The sequence below is a fragment of the Sturnira hondurensis genome, unplaced genomic scaffold (assembly GCF_014824575.4).
Source record: "Sturnira hondurensis isolate 20B ecotype Veracruz unplaced genomic scaffold, ASM1482457v3 Scaffold0011378, whole genome shotgun sequence".
Classification (NCBI taxonomy): Eukaryota; Metazoa; Chordata; class Mammalia; order Chiroptera; family Phyllostomidae; genus Sturnira; species Sturnira hondurensis.
The window spans coordinates 8900161-8913995 of record NW_028084009.1 but is presented as its reverse complement, the minus strand read 5'-3'; the positions used below and the strand labels follow the sequence as shown (position 1 = coordinate 8913995).

Sequence of the window (13835 nt, the reverse complement as noted above, 5' to 3'; positions counted from 1 at the left end):
ACAAGCTGGCAACCACCTATTCCCATGAGGGGACTAGAGAGCTTCTGTTCACCTTGGCCTCTGAGTGGGGAGCATGGAGACGATGGGAACGCCTGGCCACACACTTGCTGGAGGCCCACCAGCCACAGGCTTCACCACCATCCATGCAGACTCTGGTGGGTTTGTGCTGACAACCTCTGAGATAAGTTTTTAGAGGTTTTTTTTTAACTTTATTTATTTATTTATTTATTTAGAGAGGGGTAGAGAGTAAGAGGAACACTGATCAATTGCCTCTTGTAAAGAGGAGTTGCCCTCTTTACCTCCACGCCCTCCATCTTCTCAGAGCAGAGGCATTCATCCCCCCAGAATTCCATGGAAGGGGCGGCCAAGAGCCTGGAGATGAGGACCCCACGCCCCTGAGCTGATGCCTGAGCTGCCTGGTTGCACATTATGCCCAGGAACTCCCCAGGCTCCTGTAAATCAAAACAGGGAGATGCCATTGTGCCACCCCTGACCCTGACGCATGAGAAGAAAGGGACACTGAGGCTGGCCAGAGCAAGTCCTGCCCGGTGGCACAGTGGCTTCAGGGCATGCCCACAATGAGCCAGACACTACTCGGCCCACAGGTCAGATGTGAACCAGTCACGCACTTGCTGGGAGTGCACACCTGCCGGGCCTGCTCCCCCCGCCCAGCTGTGATCCTCAGATCTGTCCTTGCTTTTCACTGCTCTGAGCCTGCCTCCTCTCCCTGCAGGCCCTCGAGGTTCCCCACAGCCCCACTCCTGGCCCCAGGACTCAACTGCTCCTGGAGTGAGAGCTGCTCTCAGCCCCAGGGCCTCCGTCTCTAAACGGGAGTGACAGTCTGCCTGTCTGACTCTCATTCCCAAAGTGAGGTGAGGTGAGAGGTGAGGTGCTCGCTGCACAGAAGGTCCTGTCACCTCTGCCAGCATCACCCTTTGTGAGAATAAACCAGGACCTTGAGCCCAGAGGAGGGGGTGGGCAGAACACCACCCCCCTCACCATGTGTGCACATCTGTCCTCGACCACCCGGGAAGTGGAGGCCCAGAGGGTTCAGAAACTCACCCTCGGTTCCACAGCAAGGGGCCTTCAGAGCTGTGTTTGGACCCAGCTCTGTCTTGTCGGAAGCCCTTGTCCCAGGCCTGAGGTCACCACTCCTGCGTGCCCTCTTCTCTGCCCGAGGGCCTGCTGCGACTCTGGGATGCCTCTCCAACCTGCTCCACTCCAGCCCCCACCCACGGCCACCACACGCTTCCCCTTAGCACAGAACTAGGCACCCAGAAGGGGCCTGCAGCCTGCAGGGGCCTCAGGGAAAACCGCTCCACCCCCACCCTCCTGCTGCGCCCATCCAGAGATCCGGGCGTCTCCATCCCCCACCCGAGCCCGCACAAAGCCAGGTGGGAGGTGCGGCCCGTCCTCGCAGAGGGAGGATGGGCGCCTGGCTGCAGCGCTCCGCCCTGCGTCCGGGCTGGTCCCTGCGCTCCCTCCTCCCTCTGACGCCCGCAGCCCCGGCCACCCCAGGCTTCCTCGCTCTCGCGCTGTCTCTCTCTCTCTCTCTCCCTCCCCCGCTCGCTCCCTCCCCTCCCTGGCACTGCAGCATTTGCCGACTGCAGCTCCAGCCACCGCCCGCGCCTCTCCAGCCTCCGCAGCCCCCGCCGCAGCCAGCACCATGGCCAGCACCGTGTCCGGTAGGCGCCCGAGCCGCGGGCTTCCACAAACCGTGGCAGGTCTCAGCCAGGGCTATTGTCCAGCCTTGCCTCCTGCTGGGACCGGTGGCGAACTCTGTTTTCCCATCTCAGACCCGCGCACGGCAAGGACGCAGGGCGCGGCCGGGCCAAACCGACAAGAATAACTCGGTGCCCCTTTGGGACTGCAACGCAGACCCGGCAGGAGTTGGCTGGGCCGGGGGGCGCCAGGGCAGCGTCATGGGTGGGGTCTTGGGCGCCAGGGCGCATTGCCCCTCCCGGCACCACGGTGCCAGGCCTGACTTTACTGCAGCAGGGTGCCTCTCCGGGTACAGGCACCGGCTGTGCTCTCGGTGAGCGTGCTTGCTGGTGCGCACGGGCCCCCTGGGGCGCCCGCAGATGCCGGTCTGACCTCGCCTTCGCAAAAGGAAAGGGAATAGGGTGGGACCCTTTGTGGGGGCCTCAACCCAGAGCCGGTGGAGCTGGGCGCCCCCTGCACCAAGGAGCCCCCCGGGAAGGTTGTCTCTGGTGCTGGGAGAGAGAGGGTGGGGAGGGCACCGGAGCTGGGACGCAGTGGAGCAGCACCTCGGGTCTCTGCCCCTCGCCTCACCACAGCAGGCTCCAGGATGACCCTCTGCAACACCGAGACACCCCCTCTGGTCGAAAAAGCCACCACCCTTCGCGTAGTGGGGTTGAGATGGGGGAGGGGCTGCTGCCATTTCCAACCCTTCCCAGGATGGGGGGATCTGCACCTCCCTCCTCCACCCCGCCTCCCAAGCTGAGGACCGCCCCCCCCCCCCCCGCGGAACTCCAGTGGTCCTTGGGCACATTTTGTGCTGGGGGGAGTGGCCAGGTGACCCGGAGAGTGAGGAAGCTGGGCTCGTTGTCCCCAGGAATGGTCTGCTCCATCCAGCCATCCCATGCATGACCAGCTTCGTCTTTGGCGTTCGGCCCCCACTTCTACCCCGTGACTCCTCTGACCAGGAACTGTACCCCTGCCCACCCTTGCCTCTTGCCCTGGGGGCAGGTGGCCTGTCCCCTTTCTTTAGTCAACCTGAATCTCTTCAGAGCTCTGCTCACCTCATGTGCCCCTTTGGAGAGGGGTTCCCCCTCCCCTCTGGCCCTGTGGGTTCCAGGTCCCAGCTGCCACCTGCACCTGTCTGGGGGACCATGTGTATTGCTGACCACACTCTGCCCACATCTTCTGGGGTCTGGGCCACTCAGGCTCCACCCGTCCCGGCCTCTTGCTCTTTCACAGAGACACTGGGACCCCCCTTGGGCAGAAAGAGGGCCTCCCCCAGTGACAGAGGACCTCTCTGGCTTTTGTGTGGCCAGAGTGCTGCCCCATCCCACACTGAGGAGGGGGCCGAGGGTCCTTGTCGCTCCAGCTGGGCCCGAGCTGTGGGACAATGGGCAGCCCCTGGCAGGGGGCACTTCTCAGCCTTTCCCAGGGCTGGCTCTGCCCTCCACTTGGCCTTAGGGAAGGATGCAGCTGAAACCTCACCTGCGATGGCCGTCAGAGCCAGGCCCAGACACCCCTGAGCCCAGCCCTCTCTTCAGGGGGCACTGCCGGCCCTTGCTCAGCCTACGGTTTTCCTGGGCCGTCAGAGTTGCCTCTGGTGTGCAAAGCGCAGCCTCTGCCCCAAAGACCCGCTTCTGTGCCCGAGGGGAAACAGCCCCCAGTCAACGTCACCAGGGCCAGGCTCCTCCTGCTCTGTCTCCAGTGCCACTCTCCACAGAGAGCGGCCACAGGCACACGGACCCGAGTGGCTTCTCCACTGTCAGTGCTGAACAGCACGGCAGCGGCCTGGCGCAGCACTGGGCTGGGCACTGGCAGCGGGAGGGTGCCGGTAAAGTGGCCACAATTGGGTTCCGCGACCTGCAGCCAGGGCACCTCTGCTGAAGCCATCCCTGATTTGAGCAGCGTCCGGCCTCCTGTGCTGTGGCCACCTGTCTGCTCGTGCTCGCTGGTGGCTTCACTGGGACTCGGTGACCAGAGTGAAGCGTCAGCCGCTGTGGCTCAGAGTCGCCAAGAGATTGACCGCAGCTTCCTCTTCCTGTGTAGAAAAGCTCCCACACACGCCCCTGAGGGTCCCTCAGGGTTGAGCCCTTGCATTTCCTTGGAAGGTGTGCATTGCCGCCCCGCCACCCCAGCGGTCTTCCCAAGCTGGCGGCTCTCACTGGCTTGCGGAGGCTCTTGCTCGTTCCCAGCCTTATGCAGGCCCGTCGGCCGCAAGGCCTCGCCTCTGCCACCGAATGCTCAAACCTTCAGGGCCAGAGTTCCCTGTCTGGATGGGGTGACAGTGCCAGTGGCCCCTGAGGCTTGTTCTGGGGGGTGAACAAGGCATTTTAGGTCAGGTGCTCAGCCTGATACCCAGCAGGAGGTGAGTGCCCAGTCCAGGCCGAGCAGCGGGACCGCTCTGGCCACATCACTCATTTCCTGCCCTGAGAAAGGTGGCTTGTGCAACAGGTTCCCCGGCTGGGCTCCTGGCACTGTTCTAGGGGACTCTGACCTGAGACACAGGGGCAGCCTGGGTGGTAAGAAGCTCTAACTGTTGGGGAGCAGTTAGTGACAGCCCCCAGGGCCCTTCTGTGGGTCCCCCATCCTCCCAGGTCTGGACAGAGCCCTGTCCCCATGAGGTTCCCAACAGGAAAGTGTCATCAGAGGCCTGGGCTTGTGTCCAGGCTCCCAACCTGGCATGCTGTGTGACTTTGGATGGGCCACTTGCCCTCTCTGTACAAGTGAGGCTGACCACGGTGTCTGCCTGGGCTGGCTGGTCTTGGGGGTCCGTTGGAAGGATGCGTGTGGTGCACTGCCCCCCGTGGGCGCTGGTCTCATTGTTACCATGCAGCTGTGGGCTGATCTGGTGCCTTCTTCTAACTCGTGCTCACCTAGCATCTAATCGTCCAAACCCAATGTGCATTTCTGCATATTTCATGTTTTATACAAAGAGGAAGAGGGAGATGACATCAATTCATGTCACGGCAGAGATTCATTTCTAACGACTTCCTGAAGCCGGGGTGGGGAAGGAAGAGGAGGCTGCTGGTGAAGGGGAGGAAAGGCTGGGTGTGCCCTGAGGCCCTGGAAGGGCCTCCTGGCTGGAGCTGGGTCTGAGGAGAGATGGCCAGGGTGGCCCTGGGTCCCTACCCCATCTGCAATGAGACATGACCATTCAGCCCCGCCAGTTCTGAAAATACAGCCTCCAGTCTCAGCTCCCTGGCCACTGGCCAGTGCCCTCGGACGTATGGCTGGACCTCAGGGTGGGCCTCACTCTCAAGCCCCTCCCGCTTGGCTTCGTGGGACCCGGTCTTCTGCATAGAACCGGGAGAAAACAACCTGCAGAATCTCCCAGGCCATCTGATACTGAGCTGTGTCTCTGTCCGAAGCCATGGGACACAGGCCCTCAGTTCCCCGGTGGACACGTTCCCTGGGCACAGAGCTTCGGCCTGGGACTGAGAGCCCTGGCCTCAGTCCCAGCCACTGGCCCCCATGCCCCTCTCCTGACCACGCAGAGCTGACATCTGCACATGCTCCCAGAGTCACCGCCCCCCCCATGCTGAGGTGACGAGGAAGCCCCCGGCACTTGTCCATGCGCCTGGTCCTCTGTAATGAGCCTGCAGCTCCTTTTCCTGGGGGAACTCCAGACTCAAGGCAGAGAGGAACCAGAGCAGCTGTGTGGTCCCAGGTTCTGGGCCCATGCGGCAGCCCCAGCTGGAGGCTCTGGAAGGTCAGGATGTGCAGCTGTGCTGTTGCCTAGGTGGCAAGTGCGGGCAGGGTTAGACAGAGCCCCCTCCTGCCTGGCCTCTCCCAGAACCCAGGGGCGCCTGCTGGTCCAGGCCCCTCCCCGCATTCCCCTCCAAGGGCAGGGTTCACTGCCTGTCCCGGGAGCTGGCTCTGCCCAGTCTTACACCCTCTAGCCCCCACACTGCACTGTGCTGGACACCACTGCCTCCTCTTTGAAACTAGCTTTTTTTAAAGAAATCTTTTAAAAAAATTTAAAAAATATTTTATTTTTTTGCAGAGAGGGGAAGGGAGGGAGAAGGAGAGGGAGAGAAACACAATGTGTGGTTGCCTCTTGTGCGCCCCCTACTGGGACCTGGCCTGCAACCCAGTCATGTGCCCTGACTGGGAATCGAACTGGCCACCCTTTGGTTCCCAGGCTGGCACTCAGTCCACTCAGCCGCACCAGCCAGGGATGAAACTAACTTTTAACAGTACCTGTAATACATGAATCAATTCTGCTTGTAAAGAAATAAAATTGACAAGTCAGACCAAAATCCTCTTTGAGGCCCCGCCCTCCACCTACCTCTCAGCTTCCTGGGGCCAATGTGTTACATGTGTTTTTGCCCCATGCCCCTCCAACCCACCCCCAAGGCCCTCCCTGCCACCTGCCCGGGGGTTCTCTGCGCTCCCTCACAGCCTCTCTGGAAGAGTCAGGCCGTCAGACGGCCCCATGCTCTGTGCTGGCCATCAGGGCACCCTGCTCCCAGGGGCTGCCCCTCGGACGAGGCCCCAGCACTTCCGTCCTGTGTGCTTCGTGATTCCGTCCTAACTCAGCCTCAAAGCGTCCTGTGTGTACGTTGGTTCGGGAATCTCTTGCCCATGTCAACACTTGTCCACGTGCTCGTGTGGCCCTGGGAAGAGCACTGTAGGCGACTTCGCGTGCCTTTCCTTTGTGGAGTGTGTCTCTGGAGGCACGTGGGACGCTGAGCCTCCTAGACTTGGGGACCCACTGGTGCGGTGGAAAGAATATGGAACACCTGGGACAGCTCCAGGAGCTTTGGNGGAAAGAATATGGAACACCTGGGACAGCTCCAGGAGCTTTGGGCGAGTCACCCTGCCCCCCCCCCCCCCCCCGGGCCCTGCATCATCTTAGTTGAGGGGGCGTGGCCAACGTGTCGAGGGGGCTTTCTGTGGATACACCAGGAGGAGCTCAATTATTTCCACCCTGAGAATGGGCGCGCCCCCCCCTTTTCTGTCTGGGTCCCGAAGGTGCCAGCTGTGGCTGTGGCTCCGAGGGCTGGGCGGCAGGCGGCGGTGCTGAACGGACAGCTCCCTTCCCATTGGCCACGGACAGGCCCTGAGGGCGCCTGGCGAGGGGGCAGGGTTTGAAGGGGGGAACACCTTCCTGTTAGAGCAAATGGAGGGGGAGGAGGGGCTCTGACGGGCTCACCCGAGTGTACAGATCAAAACAGTGCCACCCAGTCCTGAGATATGTCTACCCCAGGGGGCGAGTTCTCAGCAGGGGGGGCTATGTGGTGGGGGACCCCACCACATGGGGAGTGACAGTTGGGAAGACGAGAAATCACGGAGAGAGAAAGACATGGAGAGAGACGGTGATGGAGAGCCAGAAAGACAGAGGGACGAACAGAGACAGAGTGAGGGAGAGACCTGCAGAAAGGACAAAAGTGAGACAGCAATGCCGGAGAGTGAGACGGATGGGCGGAGAGACGGGAGCAGGGGGACCCACAGGGAGGCGTGCCCGGGGAAAGGTGGACCCACTGTCGGGGGGGAGGGGAGGAGATACCAGAGGGTCAGCGATGTGGAGACACTCAGAGCATGGGGCACCATGCTATGGTGGGGAGGGGCCCTGGGGAGGGAAAGACAGACAGGGCAGGTGAGGCTGCTCACACCAGCCTCCCACCACCTCCGTCCCCACCCCTGCCGCCTACAGCCTACAAGGAGAAGATGAAGGAGCTGTCCGTGCTGTCTCTTATCTGCTCCTGCTTCTACTCACAGCCGCACCCCAACACCATCTACCAGTATGGGGGTGAGTGTGCCTGCGCCCCCTCCGGTGGCCTTTGGACCTCCCTGGTCCACCTGGCTTGGGGGGCGGGGCCTGTACAGGGGCTCAGGCCTTGCTTTGGCTGTGTACTGGGATTCCGCCCCTCCGAGTGCCACCTCCTCGGCTGGCCGTCCTGAAGCCCCGTCTGGCCTTGCCCTGCAGACATGGAGGTGAAGCAGCTGGACAAGAGGGCCTCCGGCCAGAGCTTCGAGGTCATCCTCAAATCGCCCTCCGACCTGTCCCCAGAGAGCCCTGTGCTCTCCTCTCCCCCCAAGAGGAAGGACGCCTCCCTGGAGGAGTTGCAGAAGCGGCTGGAGGCAGCTGAGGAGCGAAGGAAGGTAAGGGCCCCCTTCTGCCCTGATGAAGGTGTCTTGCCAGCAGGTCTTGCCAGCTGTGGACAAGGTCCCCGAGGTGCAGGAGCCTGGGGTGGAGAGAGTCTCACAGTTTTCTGGGCCTCCTCCTGGGAGATCAGATCCTGGGAGATCAGAATGGGACAGGGTGGAGGGAGGGTTCCCAGTGGCAGCCAGCGCAGGGAAACAGGAACCAGACACTGCTGGGGGGGGGGGGTGGCCTTGACCGGGAGGATTCAGGTGGGACATGAGGTTGGACTGGCCTCCTTCTCCTGGGCAAGAGGAGAAGGAGAGGCCTCCCTGTGGGGGGCACTGCAAACCTGGACTTGCTGGGAGCCCAGAGGGCCCTGCCACCCATACTAACCCCTCTGAGACAAACTCAGCAGGTCCCAGTGAGACCTGGGGACCCTGGCTTCCCAGGGTCGACCAGTGGTGACTGGCATCCTGAAGGAAGCTGAGGGCGTTAATTACCCCTCAGGCTGTCCTGGGGGAGGAGCCCCAGGTGCCCCTCCTGCAGCAGCCCCCGGCTCCTGGTTCCAACTTGATCTCGCTGACATCCCTGGGGAGCTGGAGCACCAGCCCCAGCACCTTAGGGAGCTCCGTGCCTGGCGAACACCGAACAGCTACTTTGTGCTCTGCAGGCGGAGGTTTGAGGGAGAGGCAAGAAGGCTCAATGACAGCCCACACGTTTAGGTTCCCTTCGCTGCTCCAACATTCCCCCCAGGGCCTGCGGGACTTGGAGAGCACAGGGAGGGTCGGAGGCTGCCTTCAGCCTAGCAGGCCTGGTCCGGGCAGGCCTGGGCAGCCTCCTGGGCAGTCTGTCCCTCAGCTCTGCGGCGGGACAGACGGACAGGGTGAGGGGTCTCCGTGCTGACGCCCATAGTAGACCCAAGCTTCTCGAGAACAGTTGTCCAGAGGGCAGTGGAGCAGGGTGATGGGCACTGGGCAGCAGGCCAGGACGAGGGAGCCCGCGCTAGGGGCGCTGGGATCAGGACTGGAGGCGCAGGTGGGGGGGGGGTCCGGGCTGGGGCGCAGGGACGTCGGTGCGGCGGGCGGGGTCCGGCCGCTGCTCACCTGTTCCCCGGGCCGCCCCGCGGCGGCGCAGACGCAGGAGGCGCAGGTGCTGAAGCAGCTGGCGGAGCGGCGCGAGCACGAGCGCGAGGTGCTGCACAAGGCCCTGGAGGAGAACAACAACTTCAGCCGCCTGGCGGAGGAGAAGCTCAACTACAAGATGGAGCTCAGCAAGGAGATCCGCGAGGCGCACCTGGCGGCGCTGCGCGAGCGGCTGCGCGAGAAGGTGCGCGGCGCGGCGGGGAGGGGCAGCTGGGTGAGCGCACCCGGCATTTAGTGGGCGCCCTCAGCAGCGCGCGAGCGGAGGACCCTGAGACGCAGCCGCTAACGCAGTGACACAGGGACAGCCTTACTTTGACAGGAGAAGGGCATCCGGTGTGCGCTAGGAGCTGGGAGCCGCTTCGGGCTGAGGGCCGGGGAAGACCCCAGGAGCCCCTTCCTCTAGTGGGTCCCTCCCCGCGGCATCACCAGCGCCCCCGCTGCCCGCTCCCTGCTTGGGGCCAGGGTGAGACGGGGCCCTGCGGCTGCGAGCTGGGGGTGGGGGGCAGCGCAGGCCCCCGCCCACCGCGCCTGTCCCCGCAGGAGCTGCACGCGGCCGAGGTGCGCAGGAACAAGGAGCAGAGAGAAGAGATGTCCGGCTAAGGGGCTTTGGATACCGCGGCGCCTGGATCCTGAGCCGAGACAAGAACACGTTCGGTTTTGGTTTTGTTTTGTTCAGCTCTGTCTAGATGCCACTTTTGTTCCCCCCACCCCCCTCGTCCCGCTCCCCCAGCTTCATGCTTCTCTTTCCGCACTGCGAGCTGCCTAGTCCCGGCAGTCGCTGACCCCAGGCCCTCCCCGTAGAGGCCGCGGGGCGTGGCACAGGGTCCCTCAATTCAGGCACCAGGCCCGGTGGTGGCTGGGTCCCCTCTTGGCATCCCTCTTCGTGAGTGTGGTGGTGACCTCAGTAAACTCAGAGGTGGTGGAGGAACGTGCAGATCCGTGTGCTGGGCTGTCCTGTGAGCACCTCATCACTTAGAGCACATCCAAGCACAGACGACTCGCCCCCACACGGGATGGGGAGGAGGAGGAGGAGGAGGAGTCAGACCTAGGTAGACTTCCGGGCAGTGTGGGGCCGGATCACCCCGTCTTGGGGCCGGCCTTGGGAAGGTGTGTGCACCAGAGCTTGTGGACACGGTGGGTGAAAGCTGCAGCATCCTCTAGTGTGGTCACACAGGGGTCTTCTGAGACCGCTGGGCCTGTGATGGACACCCTGGGCCGGCCTGAGGGCCTGTGGTCATTGCCTGTGGCTGGAGTGGGGGCTGCATGGGATGTGGCCTGGCCAGAGTCTTCAGGGGAGTAGGCATTCTCCGCCATTCTCCACCAAGGACGCAAGGGTAGTGGGCAGCATGACACCCCCTCCGCTCCCCCACCCCCAAGCTTTGCAAGCCTGTCCTTAGAGCGCTTTGGAGTCTTGCCCCTTCCCTTGCCTGCCCACGGTGTTCCTGGCCACAGGGTCAGGGGCTTTCAGGCTCCACTCTGACCGGGTGTGGCCAGGTGTGAGTGGCAGCCACAGGTGTCCTTTGGGGAGTCCTTAGCAGACAGTAGGGGGCAGGGTTCCTAAGCCACCTCTCCACTGGGTCTGTCCTTGGCATTCCTGGCTGGCATTCCCTCTGGCCAGCCTGCAGGTCCGACGCCTGGCTCTAGGCCTCTCACCAAGACCCCACCTGACTGGGCTGCTTCCCTCCACCTTTGAGGACTGTAGCCTGTCTGGACGTAAGGGTGACCTGGTCTTTGGCCCACAGCCCCACCCAGAGCAGGCTTCTTGCTGCAGGGTCCCTGCTGACTGTCTTCTTGGTAGAAAGCATGATGGGACAGACTTGAGTCCCTGTAGGATGCAGAGCCCACGCCTCTGAATGCAGGTGGTTGCAGCCCCCAGTGCCCTGGCCCCCACCCTGCAGAAACCAATGGGGGCCCAGCCACGGAGCAGGTGGGTGCCAATCTCCTGTGTAGGCTTCAGGGGAAGTAGAAGCCCAGGCCCCGCCCCCATCCACACCATGCCAGCCAGCTTCTGGAAGGGGTGACAAGTCAGTAGAACCCAGCAGCACACCTGCAGCTTCGGTGGGACTCAGAAGGGATGCGGAAAGGGACCTGAGGGCTGGGTTTCTCTCAGCCGCAGCAGCTCTCATCGCGGAAGCCTAGTGTAAATGCGCCCATCTCATCCCGTAGTGAAAGTGAATTTAAAATGAAGTCAAACGAACAATTAAAGAAAAAAAATGTGTGTTTAAGAAATGGTTGCACTGTCCTGATGTGTGTCCTGTGTCAGTGGCGAGGGGGGTGGGCTTCGAGGCCACTGCCCGTAAGAAGGTAGTGGGTGAGGGCCCAGCGGGAACCCCCAGAGAGGCTGGTCGTCAGCTTGTTTTATCAGAAATAGGAATGGTTCCAATGACAGCAGCAATTTTAAGAAACTAAAGTAAGTGACACACGTACCACTTTCCCTTTTGGAGTCCGAGAGACAGTGGGGGTGGGGCAAGGCCTTCCTGCCCCTCCACCACTGCTGATGTTCGCTCTCTTCTTCCGTCTCCACAAGTGTCACCAATGTCACTTCAGTGGCTGCACAGCCACCTGTGTTAGGGATGCACTAGGGCTGCTGAGAAAACTTCTCCCAGGCTTTCATTTCAGGGACCCCATGCCACCTTAACGACCTACGGAGGACCCCCAAAGGGCTCTTCGTATGTGGCTTATATGGACCAAGTTACCCCATTAGGAATTAGAACTCAGAAATGTTTTTAAAATTCAGAAATTAAAAAGATAGTAATTCCTTTAAGCATACTTTTAGCATAAAATGAAAACAATAAAATTTCCCCAAAAACCCTGGAGTGGTTGAAGCATGTGCAAAATCCTCGGCTTCAGGAAGACGTGTTTTAACAGCTGGTCCTCAGCACCAGACAGCGGCTGGGTGAGCGGTTCCTCCGATCGGCCACCACGGGACCCGAGGCTGGCCCGGACTCTCCGTGTCGTTGTGCCAGCTGCCTGGCCCCTCTCGGCCTGGATAGAATCCCTACCCCTGAGGGGTCCAGGCCAGAGCGGAGCTCAGGGACAGGAGTGCTTGGGGAGCCAGGCCTGTGTCTGTCCCGCCCCCTGTCCTGTCTGGAGCCTGTGGCATCCCGGGGCCAGGAAATGACCCTCTGGTCTCACTGCCTCTCCAGGGTCCAGGTGTTCTCAGGAGAGGGTCCAAAGGCAGTGACTCGTGGGACAGTGTTTTCCTCTTGCCTGTAACAAACTGAGAGTGAAAGCCCCCTCCCCTCACAGCCCAGCATGGATGGGGCCTCTTCCGTGGGTGCTCCTGGGAAGAAAGGCGCATCCCCACCGTCCAGGATGAACTAACCCTTCCGCCAACAAGCAGCGGGTGCTGGGCCCTTGCCCTTTAGGAGACAGAGAGGTGAGGTTCAGGTGCCTGAGTTTGTGCTGCAGTGGGACTTGGAGGCTGGAAGTTCCAGTGCTCAGACTCAGGCTGGTGGCTGCGGCTCATCCAGACCCAGCAGCAGGGACCGGTGCAGGCCCGAGGTCAGTGGCATGGTGCCGCAACGCCGGGTCCCCGACACCAGTGCGTTTGGGGCCTCCGCTGCTTTTATTGGCATTGGTGTCCAGAAGCAAACATGAGGGCAGGGAAACTCACAAAAACGAAACACACATGCTGAGCACTCTGCTTGAGTAACAGGCTCAACAGCTTTATCTTCTCAAAGGGAAGACTTTCCCCGTCATCGGCTCAAGCACACTCCACCCTACCGAAGACAAGGAAGCGCGACGACTCTCCTCATTGTGACACTGTTGAAACCGGGTTTGCTCGGAAACTTCCATTGTAGGAACGGCCTTCATCGTCTTCCTGCTGAAGAACAAGCGCGGGCTCACGGCTTGGTCCTAAACAGGACATGTTTCCTGCCTCTGTTCCCGGAGCGGGAGCGCTCAGGATGGCCAGCAGCCTTTCGTCCCCCGCCCGTTTTCCTGCGGCTGCTGGAAGGGAAGGCGGTGGTGATAAGGACAGATCCAACAGCGCAGGGGAGGGCGGACAGCCTCAGCCACCCTCCGGGCCCTTCCCTGCCTGCCCGAGCTGGGCGGACAGACTAAGGAATGTGTGGGCGGCGAAGTCCTCAGGCCAAGAGCTGCTCGCTCCGCAGCTGCCACCGGGCTCTGGGGAGGGCAGATGAATCCTGCGAACCAACACTGCACCTACCGACTAGCAAGCCCACCTGGCTCACAAGTCAAAAGCAAACCATAAAAGCTGAGCGATGCCTCTGTTCCTACGCTCTGGAAACCCAAGGGCTTTCTTTATATTGCTGATCTTTACAGAAAGAAAGAACGAAATCTTCAGAGCGTCCCTAACCCTACATCTAGGTGTCTTTTATGGCTCAGTGATGACGGAGGAAATGAATTTTAGATAACTTTAATTAAACTTAAGTGAGCACGTGTGACCAGGGGGTCAACACTTACAGGGACAACCTGCGGCACTGCGCAGACTCAGAAATAAGTCTGTGAGTCACTTTTGGAGGCTTACTCAAACATTAAGATGACAATGGCCGGATTCGCACTACACGCGAGGAAGGAGGAACAGCAGCTCCCGCCCCTCTCGCCCGCTGCAGGGGTCTACAGGGCCCGCATCTGTTTCGGTGGCTCACTGTCCACGCACAGTTCGTCCCTTCCCCGCTTAAACAGTCTCCCTCCGCATTCCCTCCTCGCTCGTACCCACGGAGGAGGTGAGAGGACGCCGGGCAGGGGCGGGGCCGCTGGGCCAGCCGCCGGGCGAAGGTGCCGCCGCGCACGCGTTTCTCGCTTCTCTAGGCCTTATTTCTCGACACCGCCCCGACTCCGCGGAGCGCCAAGTAAGTCCCCAGGCCCGCCCCTGCTCGTGCGTGCGCGACCCCGCCGCCTGCGTCACTAGGAAGCGCGCGCCCGCGCTGCCGCCGCCG

The 13835-nt window shown here is 61.6% G+C and overlaps 1 protein-coding gene and 2 long non-coding RNA genes across 3 annotated transcripts; 1 reads left to right on the top strand and 2 right to left on the bottom strand.

Moving 5' to 3' along the window:
• Positions 1-1485: 1485 nt before the first annotated feature.
• STMN3 (stathmin 3) lies at positions 1486-11156 on the top strand. Its single transcript, XM_037060120.1, has 5 exons — positions 1486-1685; positions 7358-7453; positions 7631-7806; positions 8924-9115; positions 9472-11156. The coding sequence occupies exons 1-5, from the start codon at positions 1667-1669 to the stop codon at positions 9529-9531; spliced, it is 543 nt and encodes a 180-aa protein (XP_036916015.1). The 5' UTR covers positions 1486-1666; the 3' UTR covers positions 9532-11156.
• LOC118996608 (uncharacterized) lies at positions 7806-8978 on the bottom strand. Its single transcript, XR_005068520.1, has 3 exons — positions 8893-8978; positions 8290-8453; positions 7806-7889 (listed from the first exon to the last, which is right to left on the bottom strand). It is a non-coding gene; the product is annotated as an uncharacterized LOC118996608 (long non-coding RNA).
• A 1422-nt stretch (positions 11157-12578) lies between the features above and the next one.
• Positions 12579-13821, bottom strand: LOC118996595 (uncharacterized). The gene is made up of 2 exons (XR_005068518.1): positions 13612-13821; positions 12579-12882 (listed from the first exon to the last, which is right to left on the bottom strand). It is a non-coding gene; the product is annotated as an uncharacterized LOC118996595 (long non-coding RNA).
• Positions 13822-13835: the final 14 nt, after the last annotated feature.